Below are 19,316 nucleotides of genomic sequence, written 5' to 3' on the forward strand. Positions count from 1 at the left end.
TTAAATAATGGATATATAGATATCTAGGTGAGACAACCACATATCACAGTCTAATATACAGGATACCAACATTCCTGTTAAATAATGAATATATAGCATTTAGCAAAAAAACAAACATTTTCTTACATCTAAAATCTAGAACAGTTATATAGAATGTAGCCATAAGCAATCATTTATGAATAAAAAACAATACTGTCAGCTCACCTCTTAGCTTTGGTGTCATGTCCCCCAGAGAGACGCCTTTTAGAGGCAGGGCACCCCTCCTCTCTCTCCCCAGAGAGATGCCTTTTAGAAGCAGGGTCCCCCTCCTCTCTCTCCCCAGAGAGACTCATTTTAGAGGCAGGGTCCCCCTCCTCTCTCTCCCCAGAGAGACTCCTTTTAGAGGCAGGGCCCCCCTCTCTCTCCCCAGAGAGACTCATTAGAGCACTGTCCCCTAAACAGAGATCCAACAAGTTGGTTGTGGTTAACACAGTGACAACTAAACAGAGATCCATCATGTTGGTTGTGGTTAACACAGTGACAACTAAACAGAGATCCATCATGTTGGTTGTGGTTAACACAGTGACAACTAAACAGAGATCCAGCATGTTGGTTGTGGTTAACACAGTGACAACTAAACAGAGATCCAACATGTTGGTTGTGGTTAACACAGTGACAACTAAACAGAGATCCAACAGGTTTTTTATTTTATTTATTTATTTCACCTTTATTTAACCAGGTAAGCAAGTTGAGAACAAGTTCTCATTTACAATTGCGACCTGGCCAAGATAAAGCAAAGCAGTTCGACACATACAACGACACAGAGTTACACATGGAGTAAAACAAACATACAGTCAATAATACAGTAAAAAAAACAAGTCTATATACAATGTGAGCAAATTAGGTGAGAAGGGAGGTAAAGGCAAAACAGGCCATGGTGGCAAAGTAAATACAATATAGCAAGTAAAACACTGGAATGGTAGTTTTGCAATGGAAGAATGTGCAAAGTAGAAATAAAAATAATGGGGTGCAAAGGAGCAAAATAAATAAATAAATTAAATACAGTTGGGAATGAGGTAGTTGTTTGGGCTAAATTATAGGTGGGCTATGTACAGATGCAGTAATCTGTAAGATGCTCTGACAGTTGGTGCTTAAAGCTAGTGAGGGAGATAAGTGTTTCCAATTTAAGAGATTTTTGTAGTTCGTTCCAGTCATTGGCAGCAGAGAACTGGAAGGAGAGGCGGCCAAAGAAAGAATTGGTTTTGGGGGTGACTAGAGATATACCTGCTGGAGCGTGTGCTACAGGTGGGAGATGCTATGGTGACCAGCGAGCTGAGATAAGGGGGACTTTACCTAGCAGGGTCTTGTAGATGACATGGAGCCAGTGGGTTTGGCGACGAGTATGAAGCGAGGGCCAGCCAACGAGAGCGTACAGGTCGCAATGGTGGGTAGTATATGGGGCTTTGGTGACAAAACGGATTGCACTGTGATAGACTGCATCCAATTTGTTGAGTAGGGTATTGGAGGCTATTTTGTAAATGACATCGCCAAAGTCGAGGATTGGTAGGATGGTCAATTTTACAAGGGTATGTTTGGCAGCATGAGTGAAGGATGCTTTGTTGCGAAATAGGAAGCCAATTCTAGATTTAACTTTGGATTGGAGATGTTTGATATGGGTCTGGAAGGAGAGTTTACAGTCTAACCAGACACCTAAGTATTTGTAGTTGTCCACGTATTCTAAGTCAGAGCCGTCCAGAGTAGTGATGTTGGACAGGCGGGTAGGTGCGGGTAGCGATCGGTTGAAGAGCATGCATTTAGTTTTACTTGTATTTAAGAGCAATTGGAGGCCACGGAAGGAGAGTTGTATGGCATTGAAGCTTGCCTGGAGGGTTGTTAACACAGTGTCCAAAGAAGGGCCGGAAGTATACAGAATGGTGTCGTCTGCGTAGAGGTGGATCAGAGACTCACCAGCAGCAAGAGCGACCTCATTGATGTATACAGAGAAGAGAGTCGGTCCAAGAATTGAACCCTGTGGCACCCCCATAGAGACTGCCAGAGGTCCGGACAGCAGACCCTCCGATTTGACACACTGAACTCTATCAGAGAAGTAGTTGGTGAACCAGGCGAGGCAATCATTTGAGAAACCAAGGCTGTCGAGTCTGCCAATGAGGATGTGGTGGTTGACAGAGTCGAAAGCCTTGGCCAGATCAATGAATACGGCTGCACAGTAATGTTTCTTATCGATGGCGGTTAAGATATCGTTTAGGACCTTGAGCGTGGCTGAGGTGCACCCATGACCAGCTCTGAAACCAGATTGCATAGCAGAGAAGGTATGGTGAGATTCGAAATGGTCGGTAATCTGTTTGTTGACTTGTCTTTCGAAGACTTTAGAAAGGCATGGTAGGATAGATATAGGTCTGTAGCAGTTTGGGTCAAGAGTGTCCCCCCCTTTGAAGAGGGGGATGACCGCAGCTGCTTTCCAATCTTTGGGAATCTCAGATGACACGAAAGAGAGGTTGAACAGGCTAGTAATAGGGGTGGCAACAATTTCGGCAGATAATTTTAGAAAGAAAGGGTCCAGATTGTCTAGCCCGGCTGATTTGTAGGGGTCCAGATTTTTCAGCTCTTTCAGAACTTCAGCTGAATGGATTTGGGAGAAGGAGAAATGGGGAAGGCTTGGGCGAGTTGCTGTTGGGGGTGCAGTGCTGTTGACCGGGGTAGGAGTTGCCAGGTGGAAAGCATGGCCAGCCGTAGAAAAATGCTTATTGAAATTCTCAATTATGGTGGATTTATCAGTGGTGACAGTGTTTCCTATCTTCAGTGCAGTGGGCAGCTGGGAGGAGGTGTTCTTATTCTCCATGGACTTTACAGTGTCCCAGAACTTTTTAGAGTTAGTGTTGCAGGAAGCAAATTTCTGCTTGAAAAAGCTAGCCTTGGCTTTTCTAACTGCCTGTGTATAACGATTTCTAGCTTCCCTGAACAGCTGCATATCACGGGGGCTGTTCGATGCTAATGCAGAACGCCATAGGATGTTTTTGTGTTGGTTAAGGGCAGTCAGGTCTGGGGAGAACCAAGGGCTATATCTGTTCCTGGTTCTAATTTTCTTGAATGGGGCATGTTTATTTAAGATTGTTAGGAAGGCATTTAAAAAAAATATCCAGGCATCCTCTACTGACGGGATGAGATCAATATCCTTCCAGGACACCCCGGCCAGGTCGATTAGAAAGGCCTGCTCGCTGAAGTGTTTCAGGGAGCATTTTACAGTGATGAGTGGAGGTCGTTTGACCGCTGACCCATTACGGATGCAGGCAATGAGGCAGTGATCGCTGAGATCTTGGTTGAAGACAGCAGAGGTGTATTTAGAGGGGAAGTTGGTTAGGATGATATCTATGAGGGTGCCCGTGTTTAAGGCTTTGGGCGGGTACCTGGTAGGTTCATTGATAATTTGTGTGAGATTGAGGGCAACAAGTTTAGATTGTAGGATGGCTGGGGTGTTAAGCATGTTCCAGTTTAGGTCGCCTAGCAGCACGAGCTCTGAAGATAGATGGGGGGCAATCAGTTCACATATGGTGTCCAGAGCACAGCTGGGGGCAGAGGGTGGTCTATAGCAGGCGGCAACGGTGAGAGACTTGTTTTTAGAGAGGTGGATTTTTAAAAGTAGAAGTTCAAATTGTTTGGGTACAGACCTGGATAGTAGGACAGAACTCTGCAGGCTATCTTTGCAGTAGATTGCAACACCGCCCCCTTTGGCAGTTCTATCTTGTCTGAAAATGTTGTAGTTTGGAATTAAAATTTCTGAATTTTTGGTGGTCTTCCTAAGCCAGGATTCAGACACAGCTAGAACATCCGGGTTGGCAGAGTGTGCTAAAGCAGTGAAAAGAACAAACTTAGGGAGGAGGCTTCTAATGTTAACATGCATGAAACCAAGGCTATTACGGTTACAGAAGTCATCAAAAGAGAGCGCCTGGGGAATAGGAGTGGAGCTAGGCACTGCAGGGCCTGGATGGTTGGTTGTGGTTAACACAGTGACAACTAAACAGAGATCCAACATGTTGGTTGTGGTTAACACAGTGACAACTAAACAGAGATCCAACATGTTGGTTGTGGTTAACACAGTGACAACTAAACAGAGATCCAACATGTTGGTTGTGGTTAACACAGTGACAACTAAACAGAGATCCAACATGTTGGTTGTGGTTAACACAGTGACAACTAAACAGAGATCCAACATGTTGGTTGTGGTTAACACAGTGACAACTAAACAGAGATCCAACATGTTGGTTGTGGTTAACACAGTGACAACTAAACAGAGATCCAACATGTTGGTTGTGGTTAACACAGTGACAACTAAACAGAGATCCAACATGTTGGTTGTGGTTAACAAGGTGACAACTAAACAGAGATCCAACATGTTGGTTGTGGTTAACACAGTGACAACTGTTGGTTGTGGTTAACAGAGTGACAACAACATGTTGGTTGTGGTTAACACAGTGACAACTAAACAGAGATCCAACATGTTGGTTGTGGTTAACACAGTGACAACTAAACAGAGATCCAACATGTTGGTTGTGGTCAACACAGTGACAACTAAACAGAGATCCAACATGTTTGTTGTGGTCAACACAGTGACAACTAAACAGAGATCCAACATGTTTGTTGTGGTCAACACAGTGACAACTAAACAGAGATCAGATGATTGGTTGTGGTTAACATGTTAAACAGAGATCCAACATTGTGGTTAACACAGTGACAACTAAACAGAGATCCAACATGTTTGGTTGTGGTCAACACAGTGACAACTAAACAGAGATCCAACATGTTGGTTGTGGTTAACACAGTGACAACTAAACAGAGATCCAACATGTTGGTTGTGGTTAACACAGTGACAACTAAACAGAGATCCAACATGTTTGTTGTGGTCAACACAGTGACAACTAAACAGAGATCCAACATGTTGGTTGTGGTTAACACAGTGACAACTAAACAGAGATCCAACATGTTGGTTGTGGTTAACACAGTGACAACTAAACAGAGATTCACAACATAAACAGAGATCCAACATGTTGTGTGGTTAACACAGTGACAACTAAACAGAGATCCAACATGTTGGTTGTGGTTAACACAGTGACAACTAAACAGAGATCCAACATGTTGGTTGTGGTTAACACAGTGACAACTAAACAGAGATCCAACATGTTGGTTGTGGTTAACACAGTGACAACTAAACAGAGATCCAACATGTTGGTTGTGGTTAACACAGTGACAACTAAACAGAGATCCAACATGTTGGTTGTGGTTAACACAGTGACAACTAAACAGAGATCCAACATGTTGGTTGTGGTTAACATTTCCCACAGAGACCAACATGGGTTGTGGTTAACAGTGAAACTAAACAGAGATCCAGCATTTGGTTGTGGTTAAACATTTCCAACTAAACAGAGACCATCAGGTCGTGTTACAGGAATATAAAGGATCATATCTCAGCCTATTCTGTCTATTGAATGCATCAAAGCTGGGACTGAGAGACTGAAAAACAGCTTCTATCTCAAGGCCATCAGACTGTTAAACAGCCACCATTGAGTGGCTGCTGCCAACACACTGTCATTGACACTGACCCAACTCCAGCCACTTTAATAATGGGAATTGATGGGAAATGATGTAAATATATCACTAGCCACTTTAAACAATGCTACCTTATATAATGTTACTTACCCTACATTATTCATCTCATATGCATACGTATATACTGTACTCTACATCATCGACTGCATCCTTATGTAATACATGTATCACTAGCCACTTTAACTATGCCACTTTGTTTACTTTGTCTACATACTCATCTCATATGTATATACTGTACTCGATACCATCTACTGTATGCTGCTCTGTACCATCACTCACTCATATATCCTTATGTACATATTCTTTATCCCCTTACACTGTGTATAAGACAGTAGTTTTAGAATTGTTAGTTAGATTACTTGTTGGTTATCACTGCATTGTCGGAACTAGAAGCACAAGCATTTCGCTACACTCGCATTAACATCTGCTAACCATGTGTATGTGACAAATAAAATTTGATTTGATTTGATTTGATTTGATCTGAATGTGTGACGACCTCAGTTCATAATAATTATCCCAGACTTACTAGACTTACTAACTGTATAACTGTATAATAGTTCTATGTAGTCTATAGTAGACTTACTAGACTTACTAACTGTATAACTGTATAATAGTTCTATGTAGTCTATAGTAGACTTACTAGACTTACTAACTGTATAACTGTATAATAGTTCTATGTAGTCTATAGTAGACTTACTAGACTTACTAACTGTATAACTGTATAATAGTTCTATGTAGTCTATAGTAGACTTACCAGTCTGCCCGTCTTCCCTTCAAATCAACACATTGATCCCACTTCTAGTTGTTGCTGACAAATCTGTGCCACAGTTTCTACAGCCATTTTGTAACTGCGTTAAGCTACACACTTATTTACCATTTCATGAGGAAATCACATATTTTCTGACGCTGTTGCAGAGGAAGTACTCTGTATTACAAACTTCAAAACCTTTTTATATTAATCTCAAAAACACTACAAGTTTTAAATTCCCTACATTGCAGGAAAGTTCTCATGCAAAAGGTTATAAATTCAGATCCTGTACAGAGATTGTCTTTGGTTTTGGGAATCCTGAAAGATAACATTGAATTCCCCTCAAGTATTGAAAACAGGAAGTGAATTTAGTCACAAGGTTGTGCCAACTACAGTAGTGTTGCAAAATCCTTTACACCCCCCCTCTTTCCCATCTGTTTTAAGAACAAATATTTAATATATCATTTAAACCCATTTCCCTCACACCTTCCTAACTTAATCTGCCTTTAAACCCATTTCCCTCAAACCTTCCTAACTTAATCTGCCTTTTAACCCATTTCCCTCACACCTTCCTAACTTAATCTGCCTTTAAACCCATTTCCCTCACACCTTCCTAACTTAATCTGCCTTTAAACCCATTTCCCTCACACCTTCCTAACTTAATCTGCCTGTTAACCCATTTCCCTCACACCTTCCTAACTTAATCTGCCTTTAAACCCATTTCCCTCACACCTTCCTAACTTAATCTGCCTTTTAACCCATTTCCCTCACACCTTCCTAACTTAATCTGCCTTTTAACCCATTTCCCTCACACCTTCCTAACTTAATCTGCCTTTAAACCCATTTCCCTCACACCTTCCTAACTTAATCTGCCTTTAAACCCATTTCCCTCACACCTTCCTAACTTAATCTGCCTGTTAACCCATTTCCCTCACACCTTCCTAACTTAATCTGCCTTTAAACCCATTTCCCTCACACCTTCCTAACTTAATCTGCCTTTTAACCCATTTCCCTCACACCTTCCTAACTTAATCTGCCTTTAAACCCATTTCCCTCACACCTTCCTAATTTAATCTGCCTTTAAACCCATTTCCCTCACACCTTCCTAACTTAATCTGCCTTTAAACCCATTTCCCTCACACCTTCCTAACTTAATCTGCCTTTAAACCCATTTCCCTCACACCTTCCTAACTTAATCTGCCTTTAAACCCATTTCCCTCACACCTTCCTAACTTAATCTGCCTTTTAAACCCATTTCCCTCACACCTTCCTAACTTAATCTGCCTTTAAACCCATTTCCCTCACACCTTCCTAACTTAATCTGCCTTTAAACCCATTTCCCTCACACCTTCCTAACTTAATCTGCCTTTAAACCCATTTCACCTTGCAAGCTTCCTAACTTAATCTGCCTAAATGATTTCCCTCAACTGAATGATAAGGAATCTGCCTTGATTTAATGTAGCACAACAGTGTATGTTAAACCCATTTCCCTCACACCTGATGAGGTGAAGAGGGTGATTTAATTCCTAGCACAACAGTGTATTCCTAATGAATCTGCCTTTAACCCATTTCCCTTGATGTAATGTAGCACAACAGTGTATTGATGAGTTGAAGAGGTGATGTAATGCAGCACAACAATGTATTGATGAGGCGAAGAGGTTGATTTAATGCAGCACAACAGTGTATTGATGAGTTGAAGAGGTTGATTTAATGCAGCACAACAGTGTATTGATGAGGTGAAGAGGTTGATTTAATGTACCACAACAGTGTATTGATGAGGTGAAGAGGTTGATTTAATGTAGCACAACAGTGTATTGATGAGGTGAAGAGGTTGATTTAATGTAGCACAACAGTGTATTGATGAGTTGGTGTTATGCCTGTTTATCAGCAGTAAATCATTTGACCACACGCCTTGTGACTTGATAATATTCTCTTTTATGTTTTACTTTCTATAAATAAACTGTTATGGGACTGTTCTATTGGCTGTAACTCTAATACTAATCACATGTATTGTAAAGGGAAATGACAACATGCTATGAGTTGCAGCCTTTAGAACAATGACAACATGCTATGAGTTGCAGCCTTTAGAATAATGACAACATGCTATGAGTTGCAGCCTTTAGAATAATGACAACATGCTATGAGTTGCAGCCTTTAGAATAATGACAACATGCTATGAGTTGCAGCCTTTAGAATAATGACAACATGCTATGAGTTGCAGCCTTTAGAATAATGACAACATGCTATGAGTTGCAGCCTTTAGAATAATGTAAAACATGCTATGAGTTGCAGCCTTTAGAATAATGTAAAACACCATGCTATGAGTTGCAGCCTTTAGAATAATGTAAAACATGCTATGAGTTGCAGCCTTTAGAATAATGACAACATGCTATGAGTTGCAGCCTTTAGAATAATGACAACATGCTATGAGTTGCAGCCTTTAGAATAATGACAACATGCTATGAGTTGCAGCCTTTAGAATAATAACAACATGCTATGAGTTGCAGCCTTTAGAATAATGGCAACATGCTATGAGTTGCAGCCTTTAGAATAATGACAACATGCTATGAGTTGCAGCCTTTAGAATAATGACAACATGCTATGAGTTGCAGCCTTTAGAATAATGACAACATGCTATGAGTTGCAGCCTTTAGAATAATGACAACATGCTATGAGTTGCAGCCTTTAGAATAATGTAAAACATGCTATGAGTTGCAGCCTTTAGAATAATGTAAAACATGCTATGAGTTGCAGCCTTTAGAATAATGTAAAACATGCTATGAGTTGCAGCCTTTAGAATAATGACAACATGCTATGAGTTGCAGCCTTTAGAATAATGACAACATGCTATGAGTTGCAGCCTTTAGAATAATGACAACATGCTATGAGTTGCAGCGTTTAGAATAATGTAAAACATGCTATGAGTTGCAGCCTTTAGAATAATGTAAAACATGCTATGAGTTGCAGCCTTTAGAATAATGACAACATGCTATGAGTTGCAGCCTTTAGAATAATGACAACATGCTATGAGTTGCAGCCTTTAGAATAATGACAACATGCTATGAGTTGCAGCCTTTAGAATAATGACAACATGCTATGAGTTGCAGCCTTTAGAATAATGACAACATGCTATGAGTTACAGCCTTTAGAATAATGACAACATGCTATGAGTTGCAGCCTTTAGAATAATGACAACATGCTATGAGTTGCAGCCTTTAGAATAATGACAACATGCTATGAGTTGCAGCCTTTAGAATAATGACAACATGCTATGAGTTGCAGCCTTTAGAATAATGTAAAACATGCTATGAGTTGCAGCCTTTAGAATAATGTAAAACATGCTATGAGTTGCAGCCTTTAGAATAATGTAAAACATGCTATGAGTTGCAGCCTTTAGAATAATGTAAAACACGCTATGAGTTGCAGCCTTTAGAATAATGTAAAACACGCTATGAGTTGCAGCCTTTAGAATAATGTAAAACATGCTATGAGTTACAGCCTTTAGAATAATGACAACATGCTATGAGTTGCAGCCTTTAGAATAATGTAAAACATGCTATGAGTTGCAGCCTTTAGAATAATGACAACATGCTATGAGTTGCAGCCTTTAGAATAATGACAACATGCTATGAGTTGCAGCCTTTAGAATAATGACAACATGCTATGAGTTGCAGCCTTTAGAATAATGACAACATGCTATGAGTTGCAGCCTTTAGAATAATAACAACATGCTATGAGTTGCAGCCTTTAGAATAATGGCAACATGCTATGAGTTGCAGCCTTTAGAATAATGACAACATGCTATGAGTTGCAGCCTTTAGAATAATGACAACATGCTATGAGTTGCAGCCTTTAGAATAATGTAAAACATGCTATGAGTTGCAGCCTTTAGAATAATGACAACATGCTATGAGTTGCAGCCTTTAGAATAATGACAACATGCTATGAGTTGCAGCCTTTAGAATAATGACAACATGCTATGAGTTGCAGCCTTTAGAATAATGTAAAACATGCTATGAGTTGCAGCCTTTAGAATAATGTAAAACATGCTATGAGTTGCAGCCTTTAGAATAATGACAACATGCTATGAGTTGCAGCCTTTAGAATAATGTAAAACATGCTATGAGTTGCAGCCTTTAGAATAATGTAAAACATGTCCTTGACTCTATCACGTTGATGAACGAAAGTTAGCCTGTAGACAAGATTACATTTACAATAATCTGATGAGTGACAATATTAGGCCTCTCAGTTGTCATATTGTACATGAAGAGATGGGAGCATCTAGTACATGAAGAGATGGGAGCATCTAGTACATGAAGAGATGGGAGCATCTAGTACATGAAGAGATGGGAGCATCTAGTACATGAAGAGATGGGAGCATCTAGTACATGAAGAGATGGGAGCATCTAGTACATGAAGAGATGGGAGAGATGGGAGCATCTAGTACATGAAGAGATGGGAGCATCTAGTACATGAAGAGATGGGAGCATCTAGTACATGAAGAGATGGGAGCATCTAGTACATGAAGAGATGGGAGCATCTAGTACATGAAGAGATGGGAGCATCTAGTACATGAAGAGATGGGAAGCATCTAGTACATGAAGAGATGGGAGCATCTAGTACATGAAGAGATGGGAGCATCTAGTACATGAAGAGATGGGAGCATCTAGTACATGAAGAGATGGGAGCATCTAGTACATGAAGAGATGGGAGCATCTAGTACAGGAAGAGATGGGAGCATCTAGTACAGAAGAGATGGGAGCATCTAGTACATGAAGAGATGGGAGCATCTAGTACATGAAGAGATGGGAGCATCTAGTACATGAAGAGATGGGAGCATCTAGTACATGAAGAGATGGGAGCATCTAGTACATGAAGAGATGGGAGCATCTAGTACATGAAGAGATGGGAGCATCTAGTACATGAATGGGAGCATCTAGTACATGAAGAGATGGGAGCATCTAGTACATGAAGAGATGGGAGCATCTAGTACATGAAGAGATGGGAGCATCTAGTACATGAAGAGATGGGAGCATCTAGTACATGAAGAGATGGGAGCATCTAGTACATGAAGAGATGGGAGCATCTAGTACATGAAGAGATGGGAGCATCTAGTACATGAAGAGATGGGAGCATCTAGTACATGAAGAGATGGGAGCATCTAGTACATGAAGAGATGGGAGCATCTAGTACATGAAGAGATGGGAGCATCTAGTACATGAAGAGATGGGAGCATCTAGTACATGAAGAGATGGGAGCATCTAGTACATGAAGAGATGGGAGCATCTAGTACATGAAGAGATGGGAGCATCTGGTACATGAAGAGATGGGAGCATCTAGTACATGAAGAGATGGGAGCATCTAGTACATGAAGAGATGGGAGCATCTAGTACATGAAGAGATGGGAGCATCTAGTACATGAAGAGATGGGAGCATCTAGTACATGAAGAGATGGGAGCATCTAGTACATGAAGAGATGGGAGCATCTAGTACATGAAGAGATGGGAGCATCTAGTACATGAAGAGATGGGAGCATCTACATGAAGAGATATCTAGTGAAGAGATGGGAGCATCTAGTACATGAAGAGATGGGAGCATCTAGTACATGAAGAGATGGGAGCATCTAGTACATGAAGAGATGGGAGCATCTAGTACATGAAGAGATGGGAGCATCTAGTACATGAAGAGATGGGAGCATCTAGTACATGAAGAGATGGGAGCATCTAGTACATGAAGAGATGGGAGCATCTAATACATGAAGAGATGGGAGCATCTAGTAAACATTGAGATGGGAGCATCTAATACATGAAGAGATGGGAGATCTCTGAGATGGGAGCATCTAGTACATGAAGAGATGGGAGCATCTAGTACATGAAGAGATGGGAGCATCTAGTACATGAAGAGATGGGACATCTAGTACATCTAAGAGATGGGAGCATCTGTACATGAAGAGATGGGAGCATCTAGTACATGAAGAGATGGGAGCATCTAGTACATGAAGAGATGGGAGCATCTAGTACAGCAAGAGATGGGAGCATCTAACATTGAGATGGGAGCATCTATACATGAAGAGATGGAGATGCATCTAGTACATCTGAGATGGGAGCATCTAGTACATGAAGAGATGGGAGCATCTAGTACATGAAGAGATGGGAGCATCTAGTACATGAAGAGATAGCATCTATCATGAAGAGATGGGAGCATCTGTACATGAAGAGATGGGAGCATCTAGTACATGAAGAGATGGGAGCATCTAGTACATGAAGAGATGGGAGCATCTAGTACATGAAGAGATGGGAGCATCTAGTACATGAAGAGATGGGAGCATCTAGTACATGAAGAGATGGGAGCATCTAGTACATGAAACATGGTGCATTAGTACATGAAGAGATGGGAGCACTAGTACATGAAGAGATGGGAGCATCTAGTACATGAAGAGATGGGAGCATTAGTCATGAAGAGATGGGAGCATCTAGTACATGAAGAGATCAGCATCTGCAGTACATGAAGAGATGGGAGCATCTATACATGAAGAGATGGGAGCATCTAGTACAGGACAAGAGATGATGAAGAGATGGGAGCATCTAGTACATGAAGAGATGGGAGCATCTAGTACATGAAGAGATGGGAGCATCTAGTACATGAAGAGATGGGAGCATCTAGTACATGAAGAGATGGAGCATCTAGTACATGAAGATTGGGAGCATCTAGTACATGAAGAGATGGGAGCATCTAGTACATGAAGAGATGGGAGCATCTAGTACATGAAGAGATGGGAGCATCTAGTACATGAAGAGATGGGAGCATCTATACATGAAGAGATGGGAGCATCTAGTTGATGAACATGGTGCATTTCATGAATAGATACTCTATCATGAAGAGATGGGAGCATCTGCAGGTTAAACATTGTGATTTCTAGTAATAAGAGATGTATCTGAGATGGGAGCATTCTAGTACAGGAAACATTGTGAGCATCTTATATAATACTGAAGAGATTAAACATTGGACATATAATACATGAAGAGATCAGCATTCTGCAGGAAACATTGTGAGTTTCTATATAAGAGATACATGTATACATGAAAGATGTCCAGGTATTCACAGGACCCCTAAGAGATTGATCAACATTTGTTGCATTGTATCATGAATCAGATGTATTAATCACAGGACCCCTACATGAAGAGATTGATCAACATCAGTGTTGTCCAGGTAAGAGATAGCATCTGGTTTCTATCAACATCAGTGTTGTACAGGTAAAGATCACAGGACCCCTAGCAGCATTGAAACATCAGTGTTGAGTAATTAATCATGCAGGAAAGGAGCAGCATTGATCAAATCAGTGTTGTCCAGATTAATCACAAGCAGGTTAAACATTGTGATTTCTATATAATACTGTAACTGAAAGATCAGATTCTGCAGGTTCCTTGACACGTACCTTCATCAAATAACTCTCATCATTCAGGAGGTGCAGCTTAATTTCCAAAGTTCACTTTTTCTTCAACAACATCAGTGTTGTCCAGGTATTAATCACAGGACCCCTACAGCAGCAGCATTGATCAACATCAGTGTTGTCCAGGTATTAATCACAGGACCCCTACAGCAGCATTGATCAACATCAGTGTTGTCCAGGTATTAATCACAGGACCCCTACAGCAGCATTGATCAACATCAGTGTTGTCCAGGTATTAATCACAGGACCCCTACAGCAGCAGCATTGATCAACATCAGTGTTGTCCAGGTATTAATCACAGGACCCCAGCAGCATTGATCAACATCAGTGTTGTCCAGGTATTAATCACAGGACCCCTACAGCAGCATTGATCAACATCAGTGTTGTCCAGGTATTAATCACAGGACCCCTACAGCAGCATTGATCAACATCAGTGTTGTCCAGGTATTAATCACAGGACCCCTACAGCAGCAGCATTGATCAACATCAGTGTTGTCCAGGTATTAATCACAGGACCCCTACAGCAGCATTGATCAACATCAGTGTTGTCCAGGTATTAATCACAGGACCCCAGCAGCAGCATTGATCTGCAACTAAGCAGAAACTAATAACACAATCAAATTAAAATCTGATATTCTGTCGTCAATGGATGAATGGCCAATAGAAACCAGATAGAAACTGATCATGGTGCATGTGACTTCAGTTCTGGTTAGTCACAGACTTGCTCAATGTCTTTCCATGTCTGGGGAAATGAAACCAGGCCAGTGGCTGACTGTCTGAGACTGTGATTTTGAGTCATTTGGAGCCTGACATGGACAAAGGCAGACACATCTTCACATCATTTTCCCTGTCAGACAAGTTGATTACAAAGAAGCCTGCTAGTAACAATCAAAGGTGGAAAGCTGTGGTAAAGCAACACTCACAGTGTGATGGAGAGAGGTAAAGCAACACTCACAGTGTGATAGAGAGGTAAAGCAACACTCACAGTGTGATGGGGAGAGGTAAAGCAACACTCACAGTGTGATGGAGAGAGGTAAAGCAACACTCACAGTGTGATGGAGAGGTATAGCAACACTCACAGTGTGATGTAGAGAGGTAAAGCAACACTCACAGTGTGATGGAGAGGTAAAGCAACACTCACAGTGTGATGGAGAGAGGTAAAGCAACACTCACAGTGTGATGGAGAGAGGTAAAGCAACACTCACGGTGTGATGGAGAGATAAAGCAACACTCACAGTGTGATAGAGAGAGGTAAAGCAACACTCACAGTGTGATGGGGAGAGGTAAAGCAACACTCACAGTGTGATAGAGAGGTAAAGCAACACTCACAGTGTGATGGGGAGAGGTAAAGCAACACTCACAGTGTGATGGAGAGAGGTAAAGCAACACTCACAGTGTGATGGAGAGGTATAGCAACACTCACAGTGTGATGTAGAGAGGTAAAGCAACACTCACAGTGTGATGGAGAGGTAAAGCAACACTCACAGTGTGATGTAGAGAGGTAAAGCAACACTCACAGTGTGATAGAGAGAGGTAAAGCAACACTCACAGTGTGATGTAGAGAGGTAAAGCAACACTCACAGTGTGATAGAGAGAGGTAAAGCAACACTCACAGTGTGATGGGGAGAGGTAAAGCAACACTCACACTGTGATGTAGAGAGGTAAAGCAACACTCACAGTGTGATGTAGAGAGGTAAAGCACAGCTCCAAGCAGGCAGCAGGTCCTGCTCTCCCTCTTCACCAAGCACCACAGCACCAAGCAGGCAGCAGGTCCTGCTCTCCCTCTTCACCAAGCACCACAGCACCAAGCAGGCAGCAGGTCTGCTCTTCCTCTTCACCAAGCACCACAGCACCAAGCAGGCAGCAGGTCTGCTCTCCCTCTTCCCCAAGCACCACAGCTCCAAGCAGGCAGCAGGTCCTGCTCTCCCTCTTCCCCAAGCACCACAGCACCAAGCAGGCAGCAGGTCTGCTCTTCCTCTTCCCCAAGCACCACAGCACCAAGCAGGCAGCAGGTCTGCTCTCCCTCTTCCCCAAGCACCACAGCACCAAGCAGGCAGCAGGTCCTGCTCTCCCTCTTCCTCAAGCACCACAGCACCAAGCAGGCAGCAGGTACTGCTCTCCCTCTTCACCAAGCACCACAGCACCAAGCAGGCAGCAGGTCTGCTCTCCCTCTTCCCCAAGCACCACAGCACCAAGCAGGCAGCAGGTCCTGCTCTCCCTCTTCCCCAAGCACCACAGCACCAAGCAGGCAGCAGGTCCTGCTCTCCCTCTTCACCAAGCACCACAGCACCAAGCAGGCAGCAGGTCCTGCTCTCCCTCTTCACCAAGCACCACAGCACCAAGCAGGCAGCAGGTCTGCTCTCCCTCTTTCCCAAGCACCACAGCACCAAGCAGGCAGCAGGTCCTGCTCTCCCTGTTCCACAAGCACCACAGCACCAAGCAGGCAGCAGGTCTGCTCTTCCTCTTCCCCAAGCACCACAGCACCAAACAGGCAGCAGGTCTGCTCTCCCTGTTCCACAAGCACCACAGCTCCCACTGGGGAGAAAGGAGAAACAATGTCAAGTCGGCAGATTCACACCAAACAAGGCCGATGAAAACTGTGTGCAGGGCAACCGATTTGACTTGTTTGTGGACCCAAAGCATAAAGAGAAGAGGGGATTGATTCATGTGTAAAGGAGCTACAGTGTCTGATAGCATAAAGAGAAGAGGGGATTGATTCATGTGTAAAGGAGCTACAGTGTCTGATAGCATAAAGAGAAGAGGGGATTGATTCATGTGTGAAGGAGCTACAGTGTCTGATAGCATAAAGAGAAGAGGGGATTGATTCATGTGTAAAGGAGCTACAGTGTCTGATAGCATAAAGAGAAGAGGGGATTGATTCATGTGTGAAGGAGCTACAGTGTCTGATAGCATAAAGAGAAGAGGGGATTGATTCATGTGTAAAGGAGCTACAGTGTCTGATAGAATAAAGAGAAGAGGTGATCTACAGTGTCTGATACAATCAACACATTCTTGTTTTTACGTCTTGTCATCAATATTTTTCCACAAATATTTATTTATGAAATTCATCCCTTTATAATTGTTCATTCACTGGTGCTTTTGTTCAGGAATACAGAATACAGTTCAGCTGGCTGGTTTTATTATTATTAGATATTTTATTGTTTCTACTATGTGAAAAGAAGCTGTAACTGGACTTTATTAACTTCTAAAACTCTATTATCAGATCTACAAATATAGTTGATCAAATGGACTGTTTTTACTGGAAGGGAAATAGGCTGTAGGAGGATCTATTTTCCACTTTGTTGAATTAACTATTGTTGTTATTTTATATTGATATATTTCCACTAATTATTCTTCATGTAATTAATCCTTTACAATAGTATGTTACACTATTTATCAAGTGTTTATTTGTTAACAAACCATGTTTTCACACGTTACACCTTGCTGATTGATATGCATCTGATGTAGAGTCTCCCTTCACAACATAGAGTTGGTCTGTTTACCTGAACTGTGACATCAGTGATGCCTCTAACAGCGACAGATTCTCCTGTGTAAGTCTTTAACACAAGGGGCGCTGGCTGAAGTGGATGGTGTTGCAGTGTCTTTTGTCTGACACAAGAGATACAGCTGCCCCTGTGTTAATCTCCATACACACCAGCTGTCCCTGTGTTAATCTCTATACACACCAGCTGTCCCTGTGTTAATCTCTATACAAACCAGCTGTCCCTGTGTTAATCTCCATACACACCAGCTGTCCCTGTGTTAATCTCCACAAACACCAGCTGTCCCTGTGTTAATCTCCACACACACCAGCTGTCCCTGTGTTAATCTCTATACACACCAGCTGTCCCTGTGTTAATCTCTATACACACCAGCTGTCCCTGTGTTAATCTCCATACACACCAGCTGTCCCTGTGTTAATCTCCACAAACACCAGCTGTCCCTGTGTTAATCTCTATACACACCAGCTGTCCCTGTGTTAATCTCCACAAACACCAGCTGTCCCTGCGTTAATCTCTATACAAACCAGCTGTCCCTGTGTTAATCTCTATACACACCAGCTGTCCCTGTGTTAATCTCTATACACACCAGCTGTCCCTGTGTTAATCTCTATACACACTAGCTGTCCCTGTGTTAATCTCCATACACACCAGCTGCCCCTGTGTTAATCTCCACAAACACCAGCTGTCCCTGTGTTAATCTCTATACACACCAGCTGTCCCTGTGTTAATCTCCACAAACACCAGTTGTCCCTGCGTTAATCTCTATACAAACCAGCTGTCCCTGTGTTAATCTCTATACACACCAGCTGTCCCTGTGTTAATCTCCATACACACCAGCTGTCCCTGTGTTAATCTCTATACACACCAGCTGTCCCTGTGTTAATCTCCATACACACCAGCTGTCCCTGTGTTAATCTCTATAGACACCAGCTGTCCCTGTGTTAATCTCCATACACACCAGCTGTCCCTGTGTTAATCTCCATACACACCAGCTGTCCCTGTGTTAATCTCTATAGACACCAGCTGTCCCTGTGTTAATCTCTATAGACACCAGCTGTCCCTGTGTTAATCTCCATACACACCAGCTGTCCCTGTGTTAATCTCTATACACACCAGCTGTCCCTGTGTTAATCTCCATACACACCAGCTGTCCCTGTGTTAATCTCTATAGACACCAGCTGTCCCTGTGTTAATCTCTATAGACACCAGCTGTCCCTGTGTTAATCTCTATACACACCAGCTGTCCCTGTGTTAATCTCTATACACACCAGCTGTCCCTGTGTTAATCTCCATACACACCAGCTGTCCCTGTGTTAATCTCTATACACACCAGCTGTCCCTGTGTTAATCTCTATACACACCAGCTGTCCCTGTGTTAATCTCCATACACACCAGCTGTCCCTGTGTTAATCTCTATACACACCAGCTGTCCCTGTGTTAATCTCCATACACACCAGCTGCCCCTGTGTTAATCTCTATACACACCAGCTGTCCCTGTGTTAATCTCTATACACACCAGCTGTCCCTGTGTTAATCTCCATACACACCAGCTGTCCCTGTGTTAATCTCTATACACACCAGCTGTCCCTGTGTTAATCTCTATAGACACCAGCTGTCCCTGTGTTAATCTCTATACACACCAGCTGTCCCTGTGTTAATCTCCATACACACCAGCTGTCCCTGTGTTAATCTCTATACACACCAGCTGTCCCTGTGTTAATCTCCATACACACCAGCTGTCCCTGTGTTAATCTCTATAGACACCAGCTGTCCCTGTGTTAATCTCTATAGACACCAGCTGTCCCTGTGTTAATCTCCATACACACCAGCTGTCCCTGTGTTAATCTCTATACACACCAGCTGTCCCTGTGTTAATCTCCATACACACCAGCTGTCCCTGTGTTAATCTCCATACACACCAGCTGTCCCTGTGTTAATCTCTATACACACCAGCTGTCCCTGTGTTAATCTCCATACACACCAGCTGTCCCTGTGTTAATCTCTATACACACCA

At 42.4% G+C, this 19,316-nt stretch overlaps 1 protein-coding gene across 3 annotated transcripts in view; it reads right to left on the reverse strand.

Annotated features, from left to right (window-relative positions):
- LOC135564800 (NLR family CARD domain-containing protein 3-like) overlaps nucleotides 1-14,919 on the reverse strand; it is a 152,043-nt gene extending 137,124 nt beyond the window's left edge. For 2 of the 3 annotated variants that reach the window (XM_065010856.1, XM_065010855.1), the window contains exons 1-2: nucleotides 6,356-6,693; nucleotides 205-433 (exon numbers count right to left, since the gene is read on the reverse strand). In XM_065010856.1, coding sequence (XP_064866928.1) covers nucleotides 205-419 — 215 coding nt within the window. In that variant the 5' untranslated portion in view covers nucleotides 420-433; nucleotides 6,356-6,693. Of the gene's footprint in view, nucleotides 1-204; nucleotides 434-6,355; nucleotides 6,694-13,784 lie in introns of those variants that run through there. The other variant, XM_065010857.1, reaches the window with a different exon arrangement.
- Between the last annotated feature and the right edge of the window lie 4,397 nt (nucleotides 14,920-19,316).

This window comes from Oncorhynchus nerka, linkage group LG26 (assembly GCF_034236695.1).
Source record: "Oncorhynchus nerka isolate Pitt River linkage group LG26, Oner_Uvic_2.0, whole genome shotgun sequence".
Classification (NCBI taxonomy): domain Eukaryota; kingdom Metazoa; phylum Chordata; class Actinopteri; order Salmoniformes; family Salmonidae; genus Oncorhynchus; species Oncorhynchus nerka.